The 24,882-nt window shown below is 45.6% G+C and overlaps 1 protein-coding gene across 5 annotated transcripts in view; it reads left to right on the top strand.

The window, feature by feature from the left end:
• The window catches only part of Cdk15 (cyclin dependent kinase 15), a 125,555-nt gene that overhangs the window by 88,111 nt on the left and 12,562 nt on the right, over positions 1-24,882 (top strand). For all 5 annotated transcript variants that reach the window (XM_045148491.1, XM_045148488.1, XM_045148489.1 and 2 more), the window contains exons 11-12: positions 11,080-11,128; positions 18,327-18,466. In XM_045148491.1, the coding sequence (XP_045004426.1) occupies positions 11,080-11,128; positions 18,327-18,466 (189 nt within the window). The remainder of the gene's footprint in view (positions 1-11,079; positions 11,129-18,326; positions 18,467-24,882) is intronic.

Here is a 24,882-nt window from a genome sequence, read left to right as displayed (position 1 = left end):
GTCTCTTTGATGCTTGTTCCCATAGAGAAGGGAACAGAGTCCACTGAGGCCTTCGAACTTTTAAAGAAATACCTGCTGGAAAAATCATGCCTGATTTGTGACGTGAGCTCAACGGCAGGGAAGCATCCGGGATTAGCCCGGTTCTTTCAGTCCCAGGAAAGAACACCTCATACAGGAAGTTTTTCCACTAAAGAAACTTAGTGTAAATCAAAAGGCAGGAAAACAGTATTTTAAAAAAAAACCCGCCCCACAGGCACCAGAATCTGATGTGCTATAAGCGATGGCCCCTTGCATCGTTTTATGTACACTTGCTTTTGCAGCGTTTAGCCACTAGGTGGCAGCAAGGAATAACGGGGATGGAGAGCAGCAATCAATGCCATGTCTTGGAGGCTCCTCCTGGAATTTTGACTTTAGATCCAGTGTGAGCGCTCCAAGGCATTTGACTCTATGGAAGAAAAAGGCTGAGACCTAAAATCATCCTTGTCCTTGTTGGGATGATAAAAAGCTATCATGCATTGGGTTCAAAAGACTTCAGGGCAATTCTGTGTGTTTGCAGTGAACAGTGTGAACGTTAACTCTGCTTCAGCGTCAGCTCAGCTACACGTGTTATTAGTCAGTGGATGGAACTCAGAAAGAAGGTGTTGATAAGGAAAGCTTTAACTAGGGGCATCAACTCTTACATGGAACAAGCAAGCCCAAGCTTTCACTGTTACTGGCTGGGGAGTTTGAGGAAGCTACTTACGTCCCATTCTCTCATCTATAAAATGGGAGAAATTCTATCATTTAAAAAATGTCCTTGGGGCTGGAGGGATGGCTCAGCAGTTAAGGCAGTTGTCTGCAAAACCTAATCATCCGGGTTTGATTCCCCAGTACCCACATACACCCAGATGCTCAAAGTGGCACACACATCTGGAGTTCACTTGCACTGTGGCTGGAGGCCCTGGCATGCCCATTCTCTCTTCTGTCTCTCCCTCTACTTGCAAATAAATAAATAAAAATATTTTTTAAAGCTGGGCGTGGTGGCGCACGCCTTTAATCCCAGCACTTGGAGGGAGGGGAGCAGAGGTAGGAGGATCACCCTGAGTTCAAAGCCACCCTAAGACTACATAGTGAATTCCAGGTTAGCCTGGGCTAGTGAAACCCTACCTTGATAAACCAAAAAAAAAATTTTTTTTAATGTTCCCCATGTCCCAGTTCATAATTATATGAACATATCACCATGTATATATATAATGTGGGCTGGAGAGATGGCTTAGCAGTTAAGCACTTGCCTGTGAAGCCTAAGGACCCCGGTTCAAGGCTCAATTCCCCAGGATCCACGTAAGCCAGATGCACAAGGAGGTGCATGCATCTGGAGTTTGTTTGTAGTGGCTGGAGGCCCTGTTGAACCCATTCTCTCTCTCCCTCTCTCTCTCTGCCACTCTCAAATAAATAAATAAAAGTAAACAAAAGTGTATACAAAATAATTTTCATGTATAATTAATGTACGTAAGTGCTAATCCCTACCATGTCCTGCCTGCCCTGGCCAACACGGGAAGGAGTGAGCGCCAGCCTACAGATGAGGAAGGCTTTTTTCACAGGCTCTCAGAGAGGCATTTCTTCATTGAAAATGGATTGAATCCATAGCCAGGCTTTGCTCTTTATGGGAATCATTGGCATCTCCGTCCATTCGCAGGACAGTGCTGAGAAATTAATGAAATAATTAAACCACATCTGCCCCAGCATCCAGCTTTCAGGGGGAGCTCTATCAAAGGGCGCTCCCGTTCTGTCTGTCACCGTGTGCAGGTTCAGCTGTTCAGTGACTCGCCATGGTGCAGCCCAGCGACAGGTGGGTGAGAAGTGATGCTGCCTCCAGTTCTTTATATTTAGCTCCTCAGAACTCTTGGCCTCCTCCTAGATGTCAGGCATGCCTTGTGGCCCCAGACTGACTTTTGGTTTTGCTTGCGTGGGCTGAAAGTATTGTCTAGATTCCCGTATTGTAGATGAGTTGATTTTCATGTCTCAAACACCTACCTGAGTGAGTTAGAATGCTCCTTAAGCCTGTCTGTGAATGGTCTGTTCTGCTCCTCACATCTAAAGTGCCATTTCACGCTCACAGGGTCCTTCCCTAGGAAAGCCCTGTTATAAACCTACCACATATGCATATTCACCAAGGATCACCAAGTCACAATGGCATTGTGTTGTCATTGCTCATTTCACTCATGCATGTTCTTTTTTTTTAATTTTTTTTTTTTTTTTTTTTGCTTATTTTCATTTATCTATTTGAGAGCGACAGACACAGAGAGAAAGAGGCAGATAGAGAGAATGGGCGCGCCAGGGCTTCCAGCTACTAGAGCGATCTCCAGACGCGTGCGCCCCCTTGTGCATCTGGCTAACGTGGGTCCTGGGGAATTGAGCCTTGAACCTGGGTCTTTAGGCTTTACAGGCAAGCTCTTAACTGCTAAGCCATCTCTCCAGCCCTCATGTTCTTTTAAAAAAATATTTTATTTATTTGAGAGAAAGAGAGAGAAAGAGGAAGATAGAATGGGCACATTCCAGGGCCTCCAGCCACTGGAAACTAACTCCTGATGCATGCATCACCTTGTGGTCACCTTGTGCATCTAGCTTATGTGGGTACTAGGGAATCAAACCTGGGTCCTTTGGCTTTGCTGGCATATGCCTTAACCGCTAAGCCACCTATCCAGCCCTAATTCATACATATTCTAATGGAAATATTTCTAGAGTTTTCCTCAGGGCAAACCTGACCACTTTTAGTCCATCTAGTATTTTATGCATGCCCTGTAACTGGCACAATAAGTCATTGGATGATAGTTGTCAGAAGAAATCAGTAATGAAGAGTTAGAAAACCTGGGTTCAATGTCCAGTTCCACCCTCCGGGACTCTAATGAATTCTTATTTTATCTTTTGTGCCAAGAAGGAACATATAAATTATTCTTCACCTTATCATCAGGTAACAGTAACTACTGTCATTGAGCATAACTACGGACTGGGTGTTTTATATACACCGTGTTGCTTTGATTCACTACCATCTTGTCAAATAGGGTCAATGTTCTCATCCATACTTGAAAAATGAGGTTTTTGAGACATAGATGTCTTTCTTAGGGTCACCCAACCAGTAAGGGAGTGACCACATCTCCTGAACTCCAAGACAGTACTCATAAAGGTTGACCATCCATATAGTACTCCATATAAGTCAACTATCAACTGATAACTATAATGCTTTGGTAATTGAAACAATGCCCTGCACCAGGGACTAGCTAATAACACCTTTCCAAGCCCATTTTCAAATGATTGCGTCTTTCCACTCAGCCTTGCATTCTGAATCTGAGCTTGGCCACACGTTTCTGGAATGTTTTTGTCCCATCCGAGTTCTAACCAGGCCAGACCCTGCTTGGCTTCTGCGATCAGGCCTGTCCGGGGTGGTATGGCCGTAGACTGGAATGTAATATGAGCGCAGCCTCGATGCTGGGACTCCAGCAGCCCTGCCTTGCTGCAGCTAACGAAGCCACTGGTGACCATGGGATCTGTGAGCCACGAATGGGCTCATTGTTATGTCACTTCTGGGGCGCTGCTGAAAGCTCCTGAGAAGTTCCTATTAACATCTTTACTAACCCATCCCCCACCTCAGTCATTGAAATTAATTGAGATACACAGCCCACTTTGATCTTCACTAATAGTTTCTTCTAGTTTCCACATTTACTTTTAGTTTTCTCATCTTTACTTTATTTGGTGGCAATTACTAGTTTTTATGGAGAGGGAGTAGATGATCTAATATTAGCAAAAGGTGCTAGTGAAAGCAGGTACAAAAATTTCTTTCTAATATAAAACCCTGCTCATATATACCATTTTATCAATTAAAATAACTATGGTCAAGTTTTAACAAAATACAAACAAGGTAAGACCTTGCCATGTCTTTTCCTTGTTCCAGGAAGAAAGGGTATTAAAAGCACCAAATGTTGGTTAGGCATGCTGGTGTGCCCTTTTAATCCTGACACTCAGAAGGCTGAGGGAGGCGGATGACCTGGGGACCTTTAGGGATATGCGGCATATGAGAATGGTTTTCAGAGACAATGACATGACCCTGGTCTCCACAGTGATTAGAGAAAGACAACTGGAAGAGGACTTTCTCCAGGTGAGCTGGACCACAGAAGTCCTATGACCAGAAGCTTGCTGAGGAAGGCCAGGTTCATATGTGTGCTCTCTGTGCTGAGTATGTGGTGGCCCTATCTTAGTTTTTTGAGGTAGGGTTTCACTCTAGCCCAGGCTGGCCTGGAATTCACTATGTAGTCTCTGGGTGGCCTCGAACTCACAATGATCCTCTTACTTCTGCCTCCCAAATGCTGGGATTAAAGGCGTGTGCCACCATGCTTGGCTCCCTTCAGTATTTGTAGAGACTACAGGAGAATAACAAATGTCCAATGGGACATCATTAAATATGATAAATGCTGAAAAGCATGACTAAGCTCAAAAGCCATTTGTGGTCAGCCTGACATAAAGTGAGACCCCACCACAAGTCCCCCCCCCCAAAAAAAAGTAGATAGACATAGATAGACATTAGCCAGGGTCTTGTCCCTAAGAGAGGGCAGAGACCTGACTGTATGCGTTCCCTCCCCATCGCCATCCTCCAAGAGTTGGGTCTAGCTTCTTTCTCTACCAGGACCTTAGTCTTCAGAGAGTGGGACAGTCTCAGAATGACATTAAATTTTTTTTTTTTTTTTTTTTTTTTTTTGTTATTTGAGGTAGGGTCTCACTCTAGCCTAGGCTGACCTGGAATTCACTATGGAGTCTCAGCGCGGCCTTGATCTCACAGCAGTCCTCCTACCTCTGCCTCTCTAGTGCTGGGATTAAAGGCATGTGCCACCACGCCCAGCTCAGAATGACATTAAATTTTGACATAGATTAGAAAAATGGCAAGGTACAACCATGAGCTGGAGCGCCAGCCTGTAACGCCAGGGAGCCCTGCCCATCAGAGCACTGGTTTTTAGAGTCCCCAAAAGCTCTAAAAGCATCAAAGGATGCACCCTCCCAGAGAACCTGAAAGCCTGTCAAAGAATCCTGAAACCAAAGCCAAGGAAGCTTGCGTGTCAGCTCCTGGAGACAGAGTACGGCCAGGAGATGTGAAGACACCAGGGAGGTGATATCAGCAATGGGGGTGCAGCAATGCGCAGGAGAAAAAGAACAACAGATTTGTGCAGTGCACTTTGAAAGTTACTGTGAGATAGTGAAAGAAGGCGAACAATATTATCAACTATCTAAATATGTGGTATCTCAAGAATGCATTGTATTCAGGAAGTTCCAGAGGTGTAGTTCAGTTGACCACACTGTAAGATAACCTTAGGGTGAACGGAGCAAGACTATAGTAACTAGAAAATGTTTTACCTCCAAATGTCCGGGTGATGTTTTATCAATCAATCAACAAATCTCTATTGACTAAGGTTCCCACACTCGAGACAGTGGTGAAATGAGCTTTATTAAACATTGATAGACAATGGATTATCTTTTACCACAGCAGAAACAATTTTGACTCCATTTGGAAACTTAAAATATTCTATCTGTTTTTAGTTCCTTTTTTCCCCCTAAGTTGCTTTGCTTCTCCTGCCTCAGATTCCATCCGAACTCAAATGAGAACTCTCTTTTAAAGACAACTGCCAAGGGAGGTGATGGAGGAAAATCTGGCCTAATGATTTACTGTCATCTTGGGAAGGGGAAGAGAAAAGAAGCTACCTCCAGACCTATTATTTTTTAGAGGCCATTGAAGCCACACAAACAAACTTCTCTTGAAATGGTGCTGTGTAAAATGCCTGTCTGTTTGTGGATCATTTTCTCATTGATCGCTTGTAGCTTAACTACTGGGAAAAATCAATGGGAGAGAGGCAAGGTCATTCAGCATGTGGGTATCTGTGTGAGTGGGAGGGGAGGCCACAGACAGGCCGTGGGCTTGGCTCTACTTCCCAGTAGCTCCCAGACTGACCCAGGCCCTTTAGTTGGTGTAACTACAAAATTGACGTGGAAAGACTCCACACAGGACATGGAGACTAAAGTTCAAAATGGTGCACTCTGGGGCATCTCTGACAGGCCATCATCCTTTTTGAAGTTTCTGAGAGCTGATTTCACCCTCGTCACATCTCCTCTCTCCCATCTTGAAACAACATTAAACATGAGCCCAGTACCATATTCTGCAATCTTTCTGTACACTGATTAAGGGAATTCTCACAACAGCCTCACCTGAGTTGTGGAAGATGAGGAAATAAAGTTCAGAGACGTATGTCGAGTTGCCGGTGAACGCTAGACCCTATGCCCTTGGCTAGACCAGCAGTCCTCGGTCTTAGCCTCACTAGAAACATCTGGAAACCATTAAAGACATAATAACACCACCACAACTAACCAGGGCCTGGACCCTCCCAGACTAGTTAAATCAGTCTCTCTGGGGGGTGCAGCCAGGCTGCCTTCTTTTAAAAGCTCCTCAGGTGAGGCTACTAAGCTCCTGTGCTGGTGAGCAGTCCTCTGAGACCGTACTCCCTCTGAGAAAGAACAAAGGGAAGGAAGGAAGGAAGGAAGGAAGGGAGGGAGGGAGGGAAGGAAGGAAGGAAGGAAGGAAGGAAGGAAGGAAGGAAGGAAGGAAGGAAGGAAGGAAGGAAGGAAGGAAGGAAGGAAGGAAGGAAGGCAACGAGTCCAACATTGTTGAGCCTCTACTACATTCCAGATGCTTCATCTTGTTCAATCCTTCCAGTAACTAGAAAACGATTCCCATTTTACAGTTCTGGAAACTTCCTTGGTTACTTCCCCACAGAGTAACCTTAATAGCGGTTTCCCCCAAGTCCCAGAGTGGCTAAGTGGCAGAAAGGAGAGGAGAGCCAAGCTTTGTTACTGAACCACACAGTAAAGAAAGACACCTCCTGGCCCATACTGACGACTCAGAAGAAACCAAGCCAGATTATATAAGAGCTTGGAGGGAGTTAGAATTTCAGTAGAAGGAAACCGTTATAGGAGGTTTCCAAAGAGAACAATGAAGCAGGATTGCTGTAAGGAGAGAGCAAGGCCCGTCTGACCGGGGTTAAAGAAGCAGGAAAAAAAAAAAATAAATAAAGCGAGCCAAGTCTTACTGCTTCAATTCTCACAACCGCACAGAGTAAAAGCTATAATCAGCTCCCTTCTGCAGATGGGAAAGCCGAGGCCCAGGGAGGTTAGGCAATATCTCTAAGGCGCACAGCTGGTTAGTGGCTTCAGGAATGAACCCCCTCTCCAGGCGGGGTCCAAGAGCCTCACCACATGCTGCTCACACGCCCCAGCGCCTTTGGAAGGGAAGGCAAGTCAGATTTCTGTGGTTTAGCACAAAAGCTGCACTTTACAGCGGCTGATGCTCCAGCATTCTTGCATGGTGCAGATGGCCAGCTGCTTGGGTTAAGGACACTGAGGGTCCGTGGGCCAGCGTGGCCAGAGGAGCTTGCTTACAGCGGACCCAGGGGTTGGTGCTAAAACGAAGTCCTGACATGAACACCGCCGACTCTGAAGGTGGATAAGAGGGCTAATGGCCCCCGAGTGAGCTCTACAAAGGGGAAAAGTGGGAGCAGGCTGAAATGGATTTCACCCTGTGGACTGGAAATTGGGATGGGAAATAAACGAGGAACTCCTTCTGTTTGGCCGGGGAAGAGCTATAAATACTCAGCAGGAAGTAGTTAGGAAACGAATATAGTAAACAAATGCCAGCTATTCCTGTCTTTAGCAGGTATTTTGAATTTAGGCACAAGCATGCCAAACAGAGAGTAAGTGATCCCTAATTGCCCACCTGAGACTGTAAGGGGCTAGCAGTGTCCCATTAAATCACACCTGACCTTGGAAAGTTAGCTGAAATAGCTTTCTTTGGTCACTTCTTTCACTCCATAACTCTTAGCACTATAAATTCACTTTTTAAAAAATAATTACTGATTTATTTGTGAGGAGAGAGAACATGCACCCGGGCCTCTTGCTGTAGCAACTAAATGCCAGTTGCATGCACTTTGTGCATCTGCTTTTATGTGGGTGCTGAGGAATTGAACCAAGGCTGGCAGGCTTTATAAGCAAGTGCCTTTAACCACTAAGCCAGCTCTCCAGTCCTAAATTCATTCACTTTTCATTGAACTTAAGTTTTGAAGTAATGGAATAATAGTGTTGGCCCTTGACAACTGCAGAACATAGATGTCAAAACACATCAGGACGATTCACTGATGCTCAAGTCCCTCATGAAATGACACAATCTGTGCATACAACCTGCTCACATCCATACTTTCTTCTTCTTTTTTTTTTGGTTTTCAGAGGTAGGGTCTCACTGTAGCCCAGGATGACCTAGAATTCACTATGTAGTCTCAGGGTGGCCTCGAACTCTCGGTGATCCTCCTACCTCTGCCTCCCGAGGGCTGGGGTTAAAGGGATACTTTTTTTTTTATATATATGGTAAGGTCTCAGCCTAGCCCAGGCTGACCTGGAACTCACTCTGCAGTTCCAGGCTTACCTCAAATGCATGGCTATCCTCCTACCTCAGCCTCTTGAACGCTGGGATGGAAGGTGTGCACCACCATGCCTGGCTTCCATCCACTTTTTAATCATCACTAGATTACTTATATTATCTACTATAATGGAAATATATGAATACTTGTTATAATGTATTGCTTAGGGAGTAGACAAGAAAAATACCTGTTCATGCCACACAAGTGCATGTTCACTACAATTGATCCAGCAATTTAGTTTTTAAGGTATTTTTTTTGAGACAGGGTCTCACTATGTAGCCCATGCTAGCTCTAAACTGGTATTTTTCCTGCCTCAGCTTCCCCAGTACTGGGATGACAGGTGTGAGCAACCATGTCTGGCTCAATATGTGAAAATTATTTTTAGGGTTGGAGAGAGGGCTTCGTGGTTACGGCATTTGCTGGCAAAGCCAAAGGACCCAGGAATAATTTTTCAGTACCCACGTAAAGCCAGATGCCCAAGGTAGCACATGCATCTGGAGTTCATTTACAGTGGCTGGAGGCCCTGGCATGACTATTCTCTCTCTCTCACACACACACAAATAAGTAAATATTTTCAATTCATGATTGGTTGACTCTTTGGATGGGGAACTTATAGATAAAGAGCCTGAAGATGTAGAAAGACAACTGTATGTTTTTTTTTAATTAAATATTTTGAGAAAATAGGCATAGAAGCATAAGAAGTAAGCCCCTCTAACCACAATCACTATCCAATGAGTAGTGTTCTGGGTATTTCTATGAACCTGCCGACATAACTATGTCCATATTATTTCTGCTCATTGGGCTTTTGGTTTGGGTTGACATTAATGTCAGAACCAAAGTAATAGAAACGCAGGTACCCAAATATAAATATTGTAGAATGCTCCAAATAAAACTGTAACTTTTAATATCCATTTTGGATTATTTAGGTCAGGATTTACATCTATTTTTACAAGTAGCATATAAAAGTAATCCCTCCCCTTACTTCTTTTTTTTTGGTTTTCTTCTACTTTTGCGTTCTTGAGACTTTGCCCTGTCGCTTGTCACATAGCATTTGGTTTGGCTTAGGTTTGGCTTGGTTCGGGTTTTTTGTGACAAGGTTTTAGTCTGTGTTTCAGGCTAGCCTGGAACTCACAAAGCAGCTCAGGTTGACCTCGAGCCCATGAAACCTCCTGAATGGGGGGGGGGGGGGGGTTACAGGAATGTGCCACCATGCCCAGCTTGTCACATGTTTCCTTATGTGTGTGCTTCATCCTCACCAAGCAATTGCAATCCCTGCCAGGGTGAGAAGGGTTCTTTTGATTTCTTTGTTTTCCCCCAGCACTTGGCACACATTGAGCACAGTGTATATTAAGGAAATGTTTGTTGACGTTACTGAATATTTTCACTGCATTATTTTACTAGGGCTACCATAGCAAAGTACCACAAACTGAGCAGCTTAAACAACAGAAACTCATTGTCTTCTATACTTCTAGAGGGAACAGTGTGAAATTGAGGAGTCTGTGGGGTTGTTGTTGCTAAGACCTACTTCTGGGTCTCCTTTTGGCTCATGGATGGTGGTAACTATCTTTTCCTTGTATTTCTTTGTCATCTTCTCTGATGCATAGTTTTTCCTTCTTCAATTTAAAAAAAAAATTTTTTATGAGAAAGAGCAAGAGAGAAAGAATTGGTGCACCTGGGCCTCCAGCCACTGCAATCGAACTCCAGATGCATGTGCCATCTTGTGTGCATGTATGACCTTGTAGCCTGCATCACCTTGTACATTTGGCTTATGTGGCACCTGGAAAGTCGGACATGGGTCCTTAGGCTTCACAGGCAAGTGCCTTAACTGCTAAGCCCTATCTTCATTCCCTTTTTTCTTTTCTTTAAAAAAATACATATATATGTATTTGAGAGAAAGAGGCAGAGAGAGAGAGAATGGGCATGCAAGGGCCTCCATCCACTGCAAACGAACTCCAGATGCGTGTGGCCCCTTGTGCATCTGGCTGACGTGGGTCCTGGAGAGTCGAACCGGGATCCTATGGCTTTTCAGGCAAACACCTTAACTGCTAAGCCATCTCTCCAGCCCTCCCTTTTTTTAATTTTTTATTAGAGAGAGAAAGGGAGAGAGAGAGAATGGGTATGCTTAGGGCCTCCAGCTGCGGTAAACAAACTCCAGATGCATGCACCACCTTGTGTATCTGGCTTACATGGGTTCTGGGGAATCAAACTTGAGTCCTTAGGCTTCCCAGGCAAGCACCTTGACCACTAAGCCATCTCTCCAGCCCAAGTTTTCCCTTCTGATGAGGATGCCGGTCAAATATGACTAGGCCCACCCTAATTACTTATTAACTAATTATACCTGCCATGATCCTATTTCGCTATTAAGATCATGTTGTGAAGTACTTAGTTAGGACTTCCACAGAAGAATTTTGGAAAGCACACAATTAAACCCCAGCTAGTGACCTTTCACTGAATCATAAAAATTCAGAGTAAGAAGACTCCTTAGAAATCATTAGTTCATTTACCTGATTTTGGAATCTTCTTTGACCCTGAGCCACTAACATTTTGGGCAATATTGGAGGGATTGTCTTCTAATGTTTTCCTGTATACCTTCCAGAATGGTTCCTGTTTTCTAAGCCTCAAAGCCTCGGGATTGTCTGGAACAGGTGAGCACCTGGTTGGGCAGAGAGACAACCACTTCCCTTGGGGACCTCAGTGCGCTGAGCAGAAGGATGCCCCTGGGGGGAGCAGGCACCCCTGGGAGGGTGTTAACTTTCCTCTAGGAACCATTTTCCTTTCAGTAAGCATGGTCATTAACATTATTTTGTGCCCCTCAGCCATGCCCCAGGCCCCCGAGAGCGGGAGTGTTGGCCTGCAAGAAAAAACCCTAGTGGGTTTATTATTCAATGACACAGAGAAACGAAATGACATCATTGAGTGGCCATTGGAGGGGGACTTGATTCATGGAGGTCATGCTTTCCCAGGCCCTCTCAACACACAGTGGTCTCAGCTCAGACCAGGGCAGACTTTTATTACCAGCTTTCAACAAATCCCTGGTTTCTTTTGCAAAGTAAAACAGATAATAGAGACATTCCGGGACTAGCTAGCTAACTATGCTTTGCCAGGCAGCCTCCGGGCGAAGAAGAGCTCAGTGTTTTGGGACAATGACCCATTACAATAACCAGTATTATTTGATCTGAGAGTAATTAGCAGAGGCTCTGTTCTTTTTGCTTCAGTGAGGAGGCAAAGAGGGCAGTGAGGAAAACATCAGAGCCAGGGGAAGCAAGCTCAAACGTCAAAGACAAACACTCTCTCGCAGGTGGGGAGACGGGGAAGGGTTTCACCAGCCAAGATCCCGACTGGACATTTGAACACTGGTCTTTGAAAGCGTGGAGCAATTTAACCAAATGTGGTCTGACTGCTTCACGCATACTGTTCTTGTGCTTTACAAAGCCACCATGTGGAGCGAAAAGCAGGGTACAAAGAATGAAATGGGTTGGGAACATGGAACCAAAGATTTCCAAGTGATCTTTTATTGGGGCTCCCCAGGCTGTCCTCATGTTCCACTTTATTTATTTTTTTCGAGGTAGGGTCTCTCTAGCCCAGGCTGACCTGGAATTCACTATGGAGTCTCAGGGTGGATTCGAACTCATGGCGATCCTCCTTCCTCTGCCTCCCAAGTGCTGGGATTAAAGGCGCGCACGCCACCACACTCGGCTCGTTCCACTCTTATTTTCAAAAGCACCCTATAACCTGAACCCCCCACCCCCCAATTATCTTGGAGGCATGTTCCAGGAAACTACTGTTTATCATTTCACTCAGGATGTGCAGGTGTGCTCTTAGTATAGTCAAGGTCCCTAGCCCCTAGCTAAAGACATTTGAATTTCTTCCTTGCATTATTGGATTCCAAAATACATGGTGTTGCAGTCCGGTTCACATTGCTGTTAGAAATCACCCAACCAAGGGCAGCTTCTGGGAAAAAGAGATTTATTTTGGCTTACAGGCTCGAGGGGAAGCTCCATGATGGCAGGGGAAAACGATGGCATGAGCAGAGGGTGGACATTACCCCCTGGCCAACATAAGGTGGAACACAGCAACAGGAGGGTATGCCAAACACTGGCATGGGGAAACTGACTATAAAGCCCATGAGCCCGCCCCCAATAATACACTCCCTCCAGGAGGCATTAAGTCCCAAATATCCATCAGCTGGGAACCTAGCATTCAGAACACCTAAGTTTATGGGGGACACCTGAATCAAACCACCACATTCCGCCCCTGGCCCCCATAAACTGATATCCATACATGATGTAAAATCAATGCTTTCAGTCTGACTTTAAAAATCTCCATAGTTTTTATCAATTCAAATGATGTTCATACATCCCCATAGTCCAAGATCTTTTAACTGAGCCATAATACCAAGAAAACCCTCAAAAAACCCAGAATGGCACAGAATAAATATTCACACTGCAATAGATGGCATTGGGCATAGCAAAGAAACATTCAACCAATACAAGATTTAAAACAACCAGGGCAAACATCAAACTCTGTAGCTTCAAGTCCAGTAACTCTAGCCAGTGACAAATCTTCAAGTCCAATAATTCAAACCAGCAACGAGTCTCTGGCATTCCAATTCCGCCCCTCCAGCTAGGCTACTCACAGTCCTGGGAAACTTCATCGGGGCCGGCAGCTCCTCGGCAGCCATCTCATGGTCCCGGCATCTCCACTGGGTCTCCACTGCAAGCCACGGTTCATCCTCATGGCTCCATGGGGTCTCTATGCAGGCAACCAGCAAACCCGCTTCACATTGACCATGGCCATTTCCAAAACACAAGACCGTGTTGCAAACTCAATAACCCTCTTTCCAGCATTTCTTATACTCCACGATACCAGGTAGGGTGCCAATTTGTTAATCCAGGGGGGAATAAAGCAGACTTTGAAGAACAGGACTCCTTGAGCACTCAGGCCCCTTCTAAAGAGTCTACATTCTTCTTGTTGCCCCAGCGCAGGTCAGCTAGCCCAGTCTCAAAGGTTGTATTCTCTCAGTTGCAGCTGAACGGGCAAGAGTTCACCCAAATATTTTTCTTTCTGTGCCATATCCCTCTGCACACACCAGTTCATTTCTACGCAAAGCAACCCTGCACAACTTCTCAGGACATGGGCACAAGAGCAAGCTTCTCACACAAACTGCTAGCCCAGTTCAGGCAAAGCTTTTTCTCACCCTCATAAACCAGACCTCACAGTCCATAGTTCTTACTGCCTTCAGATCTTTCAGCTCTGACCAGATTAGTCCATCAAGCTGTACTTACAGCACTGCAAGGCATCTCTTAGGCCAAGGTTTCAACTCCTTCCACATTCCTCTTGAAAATCAGCTACAAAAGGCTGAAGCCACATAGTCAGGTGTCTAGCAGCAGTCCCACTCCTCGGTACCACTTTACTGTTGCAGTCCGGTTCACATTGCTGTTAGAAATCACCCAACCAAGGGCAGCTTCTGGGAAAAAGAGATTTATTTTGGCTTACAGGCTCGAGGGGAAGCTCCATGATGGCAGGGGAAAACGATGGCATGAGCAGAGGGTGGACATCACCCCCTGGCCAACATAAGGTGGAACACAGCAACAGGAGGGTGTGCCAAACACTGGCATGGGGAAACTGACTATAAAGCCCATGAGCCCGCCCCCAATAATACACTCCCTCCAGGAGGCATTAAGTCCCAAATATCCATCAGCTGGGAACCTAGCATTCAGAACACCTAGGTTTATGGGGGACACCTGAATCAAACCACCACACATGGTAACTCCAAACCTACAAAGTACCTCAACATGCTGCTGTGGCCGCTGCTGTCACCATGGGGCCACCAGCTTCCTGCTGCCGCTCCCCTTCATCCCCACCTATGCCTTCCTTTTAGGGCTGAAAAGGACTTGAGTTCTCTCATTATCACTCTGCCTTTTCTGAGCACACATCACCAGCCACCTCTGCCCAGTGCCTCGCTCCTGGCCTGGGCTCAGATTTCCAGCTTCTGGACTCCTACCATATTGGACAGGGTTGGACTGAATTAGCACATGAGAAAATTCTTGACCCCGCAAAGGGCTCTAAAGAGACGGATATGCACCCACCACGTGTTTAGTAGGGTGCTGTATATATTATTCCATTCAATTCTTATAAGTGGCATCCCTGTGTCAAACAAGAGGGAACTGAGGCTCTGAGAAACAAAACAGCCTGTCCAGGGTCAGCCAATTAAGTAAGTAGAGGAACCAGGGGCCAGGATTCATCTCCTACACAGGCTTGTGTGGATGGTCAATGGATTTAGGTTATAAGCGTTGTTAAGCCAAGAGCAGCAGAGGTGCGGTGAGACTGTGAAATGGACCCAGGGCCTTGCTGAGGGCTTCCCATGATCTCTTTAAGGTGGGCAGAGAAAGCCTGCAATCACATCGCTGTTGATACTGATTGGCAAATTGTAAGACAGCTTCTCTAATGTTGATTCCAGGGTTGGATATTTCTTACTGAGGGCATCCACATAGCCTATACTCCGAACACTAAAAACATGGCTCCCCTATGCACATACTTTTCCCTGTCTATAACCCAGGCAAACTCGTGGTGAGCAGCCTCATCCTCTGCTGTGGTCATGGATGGCAACAGGGATAAGAGATTGTCATACTCAAAGTCAGAGCACTAAGCAAATGAAACTCTTGTCTCATCCTGCTGAAGGCAACCATACTTGACGTGTGCTGAATGGCGGGTTAGCAGAAGCTGATGTGCTCACGAGGCCGGGGCAGGGTGTGTGGGATGGAGAATGGACCTTCTGGTCTTCCTTCAGGTCACAACTAGTGAGCAGGCCAGATTTCTTCTCTGTCTTGCCTATGAAGCAACTACTCTGGAATTAGAGTGATAACCTGTTTGTGGAAACAGCTTCATCTCTTGGGAAGCAGATACTTGAACGTTTCCTATGCAAAACTTACATACATTGCAACTGCTGGTCAGGACCTCCAGCATCCCTGCATGATGGCATATCCCAGAAGTCCATGCGCTCTTGCTTGTTCTATGTCGGTATATGAATTTGACACTAAGCAAGCCCCTCTAGGTTTTGCCTGATTGGTTCATGGCCCCGCAAGTCTGGCACTTAGCCCTGTGGTTCATTGTCTCCTGAGATCTTTCTCTCTGTACTTTCAACTTAAAAATTATTTGTTTTTCTAGAGATGGGTGTACTTAAGCGATTGGCATTAGATTGATAAAGACTTTAAGAGCTAAGGAGATAGCTCGGTTGGTAAAGTGCTCACTTCACAAACCTGAGGACCTGAATTTAATCCCCAGAATCCATGGGAAAATGTTGGGCGGCAGGATGGCACATGTTTATAATCTCAGTGCTGGGAAGCAGAGACAGAAAGATCTCTAGGTCTTGCTAGCTAGTCAGTCTGGACTAATTGGTAAGGTCCAAACCAACAAGAGACACACACTCTCTCTCAAAAAAAAAAAAACAAAAAAAAAAACGATAGCCCCTGAAAGTTGTTCACTCCACAGGAAATAACCTTCTACCCATGATCATACCAACAACCCTATTTTGACTCAATGGGTTAAAAAAAAAACACATGGAAAGATGTGAATTCATGGGGAAGAAGAAGGGCATTAATGGGAGGTAGTTGAGGGGGATAAGACAAAAAGATGTTATATGCATGTGTGGAGATGTCAAAAATAGAAAAAAAAAAAAAAGGGAGATACCTTTTGAGAAGAATGACAGCTAAAGTTGTCCGCTGGCCTCTTCATATATGCACACACACACACACACACACACACATTAACAGACATTCAAAAAATATAAGTAAATTAGTAATGTGAAGACACACAAGACTCCTATCACCTCTTCCCGCTTCATATCAGGCCCCTCACCTTTGCTGGCTACTTTTCCCTCTCTGCCTACTGGAAACACCGCCTACCCTGACTCTGTCCTTGCTGCCGGAGCCTGAACTTATCCTCCAAATGTCTCTGTTTTTTGAGACAAGTTCTTCCTATAGAGTCATGGCTAGCCTGGTACCCACTATGTAGCCCAGCTTGGCCCCAAACTCATGGCAGTCCTCTGGTTCCTTTCCTTAAACTCACTCTTCTCCCTCCTACCCCAGAGCCGGTATGAGTACCACACATCTCTGCCAGAAAGGCCTATCCTTTGCCAGATTCTAGTTCCTTACCTCTTGGCTCAAATATCAAGTAAATTTTCCCTGACTACTTCCTCCCATTCTAGGCCAGGTATCAGAGGTGCTATAATAAAAATACTTTAGGGATGTAGAGATGGCTTAGTGATTAAGGCACTTGCCTGCAGAAACTGAGGACCCACGTTCAACTCTCTAGGTCCCACCTAAGCCAGACACATAAGGTGACATAAGCATGCAAAGTGGCATATGCTCACAGGGTGGTGCACGCATCTGGAGTTCAATTGCAGTGGCTGGAGGCCATGGCCTGCCAATTCTGTCTCTCTCTCTTTCTCTCTCACACAAAATGCAAAAAATAGATATTTACAGGCTGGAGAGATGGCTTAGCAGTTAAGCACTTGCCTGTGAAGCCTAAGGACCCCGGTTCGAGGCTCGATTCCCCAGGACCCACGTTAGCCAGATGCACAAGGGGGTGCATTGTCTGGAGTTCGTTTGCAGTGGCTGGAAGCCCTGGTGTGCCCATTCTCTCAATCTCTCTCTCTCTCTCTCTCTCTCTCTCTCTCTCTCTCTCTGTCGGTCTCAAATAAATAAATAAAAATAAAAATAAATTTAAAAAATAGATATTTGCAATCAACAGAAATACATTACTTATAGTTTGGGAGGGTTGTAAGTCTAAGATGAGTCGCCAACAGATCTGGTGTCTGGCGAGAGCTCTGTGCTTCAGAATGGTGCCCCCTTGGTGTGTCCTCACATGGTGGAAGGGGGGTTCCCCCAAGGCCCTATGACGAAGACTCCTCCCTCATGATCTGATCACCTCCCAAAGCCTTCTAGCTCCATCACCTTGGTGATTAGGTTGAGCCTATGAATTTTGGAAGGACACAGACTTTCAGATCTGAGGGAGGCCTGCATCTTCACAGCAGTGTCTATGTCCTTGTGCGATGAAGTCCTCCACCAGAGAAGCTGACAGAAGTCACTTTGGCCCTGTACTTCCCAGAGCCGGCCACCTGTTAGCACATAATAGTTCCTCAATAAATGTGTCTGTTCATCTCCAAACACATAAATCAACGTAAGGTCAACGTGAAGATTCGTCCTTCCTGTGATTTGGGTGCTTAATGCTTGCTCAGGTCAAGCTCCAGGAGAACTAAGAGAGCTTCTTAGCTCATAACTCTGGGGACTGAGCCTCAGAAACACTGCCCATTAGGGTATTTTTCTACCTAAGCGTCACTCTCCAGAATTGCCTGTCTCCTTCTTGCCCTTCCACAACCCTGTGCTTGCTCAACCTTTGGAGTCTAGAGCCTGGAACATAGTCAACCGGGCCTTTCTGCTGGGTTGGGACTGTTAGACCCCTCCAAGAAGCATCCTTAGTTATCCATTTCTGCTTCTATAATTACTGTTCTGTGTCCTCTATGCGCCCATGGTGTCCAGAGACACAGTGGGCGGGGGGCTGCGCAACGGAAAACTGACACCTCCTCCTTGCATCTGAGTGACAGACAGGTAAGAATTTCAATGTGGGGCTGATTTTTCCACTTACCACCCGTTTTGGTGAGCCCCGGAAAGTTCTATTTAAAACATTATTTTAAGTCTAGCCGCCTCATTTTCTTTAGGCTTTTTTCCCCCTCCCTTCCTTCCTTGCATCCTTCCTTTCTTCCTTCCTTCCTTCCTTTCTTTTCAGTTTATCTTCCAGAATGATGGCCCTCTGGAGTAACTGTTTTTCTCTCCACTTTTCCAGGCTGGATGGGGTTCCTGAAGCCGAAGACCTGGCCTCCCAGATGCTAAAAGGCTTCCCTAAAGATCGGGTCTCTGCTCAGGAAGCTCTCGTTCATGCCTATTTCAGTGCCCTACCCTCTGAGCTATACCAGCTTCCTGATGGTGAGTGTGTGTGTGTGTGTGTGTGTGTGTGTGTGTGTGTGTGTGACATATGTGTTAAGTCTCAGTGTCTTAACGTGTTTTCTCTCAATGCTAGAGCATCATGCAATTTGCACCCAAAAGTCAGAGATTAGTTTGCCTTCTAGAAGCAAGATGAGACCCAATCTTGCCTGAGCTTTGCTTGAGGCTCTCTCGACATGAAGCACCGGTGGCAAGAGGTGACAAAGACCTCCTTGTAATGATGCAAACATCTCACATATCCAAGCTTGCACTTAGAAATCCGCTAAGATGAAAGTTGCTGCCGAGTTGTTTGTGTGAGCTGGCATGTGCCAGGAGAAGCAAGACCCAAGTTTCTAACAAGCCCCTCTCTCTTCCATGGAGAGAAAGCTGATAGGTGACATGGATATGTCAGAGAGGCAAGCTGGGCCTTTCTTGATTGGTAACACAATGCTGCTAAAGGAAGTGCTGGGGCGGGGGAGCGCTGGGGGAAGGGAAGCATCCTCCTAGGCTGGCCGCCCACTGCAAACACAGGTTACCCTGAAATCTGTCTTTGCTGCCTAAGCCTGAAGTCATCCTCCGAATTTGAAATCTGCCCAGGGGTCATGTGGCAGGAGCTCTCCTTGTGTTTCTCAGAACGTGGCCAGGAAGGGCTGTGCAGAGGATGTGGGCGGTGAGGTCAAGGCCTGGGCTGTTTCGAGTTGGTGGGGTGAAAGAACTATCCTTAGGTGATTTTTCTTTGAAAATATCCACTATTCAAATGAAAATAGTGTTTTGAAGTCCCAAGCCAGAGAAAAGAAAGCCAAGCAGGAAGGCCTAAGGGACTCAGCCTGGGAAGAGGGGGCCGTGGTGGGAGGTGGCATCATCCCACTACGCCAGAGGGTGCAGCTACTGCCCAGCCTGACCCAAAGTGCCAAGGTCTGCAAAGGCAGTTTCACCATATCTCATTTATTGTCCTGCAACAGCCCAAATCTCTGAGCTTGGGACTTATTGAGAATTTTTTTTTCAATATTAAAGTCAGTCACTTAAGAGCTCCAAAAATAATCATAATCATGCAACCGAGGTTAATATCTTACTTAACCCAGTGAGAAGAGTCAGTCATTAGAATTTATTAAGCTGCCATTAAGTGTCAAGGACTTATGAAGTGCCGTAAAAAAGTTGAGGAAAACAAGAGACTAGTCCTTGGCCTCAAGGATCTTGTGGGGCGGGAGGAAAAGCGGTGAAGAAGAGGAAGCAGGGCGCCCTCGTGCACATATTAGCACAAATCATATCTAAGCAGCTGGGATCTGTGCGTAATCAGCTGCAGATGTTCAGAGACTGCGCTGACGGCAGCTCTAGGAGAAACTCTAGGAGAGCTCAGAGCCCGGGCGAGCTGGATGAGACTGGAGGGAATCTGAAGAGGAATTTGGAGGGAGGGAGCGGAGGGAGGGCTTGGCATGCGGCGGGGTGGGAGGGGGGGAATGAAAGGCACTGATTGCAGCACACCTCCAGGTCTCATTCCCTGCCTGTCACCTCTGGCCCACAGCATGCCAACCCCTCCGCTCCCATCCTCATCCTCCATCCTCCGGGCCCAATCTGAGTCCCAGGATCCCTCCTTCTCAGTGTTCTTTGGGTTTGGAACGCCTAACTCTACATGCATGTTTAGGTACACACACACACACACACACACACACACACATACATACACACACACACCATACACACATACACACATACACACACACACACACACACACACACACACACACACACACACACACTTCCAGTTCTCTACTCAAAGAAGCTTCCTCCCATCTGCCTTCTCCAAGGTCTTTTATTGCACACGCTGAGTCCTGCTGGGCACTAGCTTTTGCCCGCTGAAAGGTAATTAAGACGTAAGCATTGTCCACACTGAGGTGGTTTTAGGAACTTGGGTTTTGATTCTTCCCGGACAATCTGAAGTAGAGCAGCCAACAGAGGGGCTGTGATGCATGCATCTAGAGGTGCGTGGGTGTGTGCACGCGCGCGTGCGCATGTATACACATGAACACGCACGCACACATGCACATGGATGAGAGAGACAGAGAAATCTGTATTCCTTCTCTGTTCACCTCGCCACAGAGTCCAAATCTACTTTGACACTTTTAGAAAAATGAAAAGATGGAATCTTGCCGGAGCCTGCCTGTGCTGGGGGGGGGGGGCGGGTGAGGAGAGCTCACAGCAGGAGGGAAGTTGACTTTTCTTTATACATACAGGGGTTTTTCCATGCAGAGTTTAAATTATGCCTGATAAAAGGAGTTTCGTGGATGTTTCAGTTCTTTCAAATTCTCCTGGCTTCCTCCCAATTAAATGAGGTTTGTCAAAGCCACAGGGCTCTGCTGCTGCTGCCTCGGCGGACAAGCACTTCCTGCAGCGACATCTCCAATCCCTGAGGGAGAAGATGAAAGGGCCAGTGCCAAGAGACAGGGGGCGAGGGAGGGTGATTGTGTGTGTATGTGTGTGCATGCAAGTGCATGTGCACATGTGTGTGTGTGTGCTTGAGGCAGGTGTAGAAATACACATAGAGACAGATCCACATTAGGATGTGAGGTGAGTAGACCGACGAGCAAAGCTTCCAGGAAAATTGGAGAGAAAAACAGAGGGAGAGAAAGAAACCACCAAAGCCTAACGTGCACCATCACGACAGCGGCCCTCGCCAAAGGCACACCAACCATTAAGGGTTGCATTTCCTGGGCCCGGCAGTGCCAATCTGCTTTTTTTGTTTTTGTTTTTGTTTTTTGCCTTGCCCCTGTCAAAAAAAAAAAAAATCTCTTTAACAGCCTCCTTTGGAGACAGTGAGCTCCAGAGAGTAAGTCCAGCTCCTAACCTACAAGGACAGAAAATTTCCATCACTGAGGTAGGTTGCCACAGGCATGAGAATTGTGCAAAAAAAAAAAAAAAAAAGTCAGACATATTCTTGTGAGGAATGCATAAGAAGTACCCTGCCTGCCATAATTAGGTAAGAGATTTTGCTCTCTAGTAGCATTTCAGCATAGAATCGTTTAGGGGCTTGTATTGATATCAGTTTATTATTCTAGGTTCAATTCTGCTTCCAGGATAACAGAGTTGTCACTTTAAAAATATATTCTGTTTCCCCTTTGATCTGGAAGACGCCAGCTCTTCTTTTGTGTCCTCTGAAGAAGACAATTAAAGCATGAAACCTGCAAGTAGCGAATATGTGGAGAGAGCAAAGGACAGCCTCAACCCTGGCAGAAACATGCTGTAGAAATGCCCCACAAAATGAGAGCCGCTCCCATAATTCTCTGCCAATTTTCATGGAGTTAAGTCCTAGCTGATACTTTCCCTCGGTTGTGGCGGTAAACTTAAAGTCAGAGGAAATTTATCAGGGGTTATGAAAAGGCTAGGAATTCCAAGATGAGTCTCCTCTTTGGAGATCACTGTTAAGTGGGAAAGCGTGAATATGAGAATGGCAAGCGTGTGGGAATGTCTGCCAAGCTCTGACATTTTCCCTGATTGCCTCTTGAACACCTGAAGAAACATTTGTTGAAGGAGAAATTGTTAGTAGTCCCTCTCAAAACACACCCACCAGCAAGCTAATTGCTTTTACAGATGGCCAGGGATCTGTCCTCCCCTCTCGGGCACCGGCTCACGGCCACACTTGTGGTCGTCATGGCCAAGCCGGCGTTGCAAGCTGTCAGCTGGGGTAGCAAGGACCTAAAATTAGGCCCTTGGCAACTCTAATCTTAGCTGCAGGTTCAGCCTCTTTGCTTCATTCCCTTTGCCCTCGGCATGAACTTGGGCTGGGGAAAGGAGTAGTGTTTAACAATTTGGGGGTGGGGTGGAGAAAACCATTAAGCTGCCCCCTTCTAGAAACTCAGGAAGCCTTCCAAATGTTGCCCTTGGAAAGTTAAGACTGATTTTGGAATCTTGCCATTTTGAAGTACTCACACTGATCCAGAAAAGGGTTTTTTGTTTTTTTTTTTTAATCGGGGGCAGTAAATGTCACATGATTTAAGAGTCTGGTCCTTAAGCCACAGTCCTTGATCGTCAAGACATCAAAGGTCGTCTCGTTTTCTGGGCTGGTCCTATTTTCTATCCAAATCCCAGGCTTGAGTCTCTACAATTTCTTCCTGGACTAAATCCCCCTCCTCCTTTAAAACAGGTTTTAGCATCTTTTTTTATTTTAATTTATTGATTTGTGTGTGTGTATGTGGCGGGTGGGGGTGCACCAGGGTCTCTTGCTGCTGCAAACAATTGTCCATCTGCTTTTCCATGGGTAGCAGGAGAATTGAACTTCAGGCCCACAAGCTTTGGAGGCAAGAGCCTTTAACCTCTGAGCCATCTCCCTAGCCACAGGTATTAGCATCTTAGGGGGAAAAACATCTTGAAGCTTAAAAGTATACAGTTATTTTACAAATAATTTTTTTTATTTATTTATTTGAGAGCGACAGACACAGAGAGAAAGACAGATAGAGGGAGAGAGAGAGAGAATGGGCGCACCAGGGCTTCCAGCCGCTGCAAACGAACTCCAGACGCGTGCGCCCCCTTGTGCATCTGGCTAACGTGGGACCTGGGGAACCGAGCCTCGAACCGGGGTCCTTAGGCTTCACAGGCAAGCGCTTAACTGCTAAGCCATCTCTCCAGCCCTACAAATAAATTTTTTAAATGATGGGCCGCCATTTGTATCATCACTATTTACTGATAGATGAGTGAGGACCAAAGAATCCATGGTAGTTACCTCGGACTTAACTCTGAAAGCTCTTTGGCAGATTCCTCTCCTACTGCCCATTAAACTCTGAGCCCTATCTTGCTTCTCTCCGATGAAAGAATTTTAGGTCTTCTTTTAACATCATGCCTTGAATACATTTGATGGTGCTGGCAACATCACAAGGTTCGCTACCTTAGGCTGAATTTCTTTCTTATCTGTTCTTTTTGTTTGTTTAAATTGGGGATTGAGCCCAGGGGCTCTCCCTGCGAGTTAGGTAGTATTCACCAGCCTCGGGATGAACGGCTGAATTTCTTCAACCTTCCTCCCACCTACATACAGATTCTGTTTCTCCCTCCTTTTTTAGTCGTTTGGTTTTATTGTTCTATTCTGAATCCATTTCAGTTGTCTTGCTGGTCTCTGAGACTCTGGACCTGGCATAGACTAGGGAGGGGGGTCTAACAGTGGGCAAATTATGTTCTAGCTTGCTCATCAAAGATTTACTGACTGTGATGCTGAAGGACACAAAAGTGAATTACTCATGGATTCGATCCTCAAATCGCTTACCATCCTTAAAGAAATAGACAGGCATGTCAATAGCTACGTTAGGTAACATATGTAAAGTGCTCTAAATGTCCAGAGGGGGTGAGATGAAGACCAGCAACAGAGTGGGTCTGGAAAGATGACACGTCAGGATGGCTGAGGCAAAAGGTCTCTTAAGGAAAGAAATGTCATATTCCCCTTAATAACATCAAATGGCATTCTAGAGCTGTCTTCTTGTAATAATAATGGCGCTATCTAAACTCAGCTACCATCACAGTTTTTGTTCTCCGTCACCATGTGGGTTCTTGTAACAATTTAAACGTGTGCTCCTGGAACCTAGCTCCTCTCATGCTTCTCTGTGGTTTCAGACCTCTTCTGTTTATTGTTGGGGTCAAGTTTAAAAGGTTGGAGATTGCAGGGAAGATAGAAGTAAGCCAGCTTTTTCTCTTTTCTGTCTCTCTCCTTTTTCATTCCCTCTCTTCCTTACTTTCTTTTTTGAGACAGAGTCTCATTATATAGTCCCAGCAGGCCCAGAACTCACTATATACACCGGATTGGCCTGGAACTTTCAGTCTTCCTGCCTCTCCCTCCAGAGTGCTGGGATCGTAGGCATGTGCCACCACAGCAGGCCTTAAACCATATTTTCTTTATGTTGTGCTACTTTTGGGAGTTTAGAGCATAGACCATCCTCTCCATTTTTACATTTTTTTATATTTGTATATTTTTATATATATTTATATATTTGCATATATATTATATATATTTATATATTTGTATATAAATATATTTTTATATATTTATATTTACCACACCTCTTTACTTTCTACACTGGGCATGGTCTTCCGCTTAGGGGAGATCTTGGGTGTAGACGTGTTTTATGGTGTTGCATAGATTCACATTGCTAGGATGTGTCTGGATCCATGGAGCCCCTCAGCCTTGCCAACCCCTTAATTTGGTTAAATTTGTTAGCATCACTTGCTGAAAGAGTCTCCAAGACAAACCATCCAGGAAAGAGTTAGAGAGCTTCCATTGAGAGAGGGTCCTAGAAATGACTTACTCCACACCTTCATTAACTGGCTATGTCATTGACTCCAGGGAAGTCATAGTAACTGCCTTTTATTGAGCATCTATGTGCTTTGCAAAAATTCTCATTCAACCTAGGCTGGAATGATTGTGCTCACAATTCAGAAAATTG

Source organism: Jaculus jaculus, chromosome 4, assembly GCF_020740685.1.
Source record: "Jaculus jaculus isolate mJacJac1 chromosome 4, mJacJac1.mat.Y.cur, whole genome shotgun sequence".
In the NCBI taxonomy this organism is placed as follows: domain Eukaryota; kingdom Metazoa; phylum Chordata; class Mammalia; order Rodentia; family Dipodidae; genus Jaculus; species Jaculus jaculus.
The sequence above is the reverse complement of the archived record's forward strand: the minus strand, read 5'-3'. Positions and strand labels throughout refer to the sequence as shown.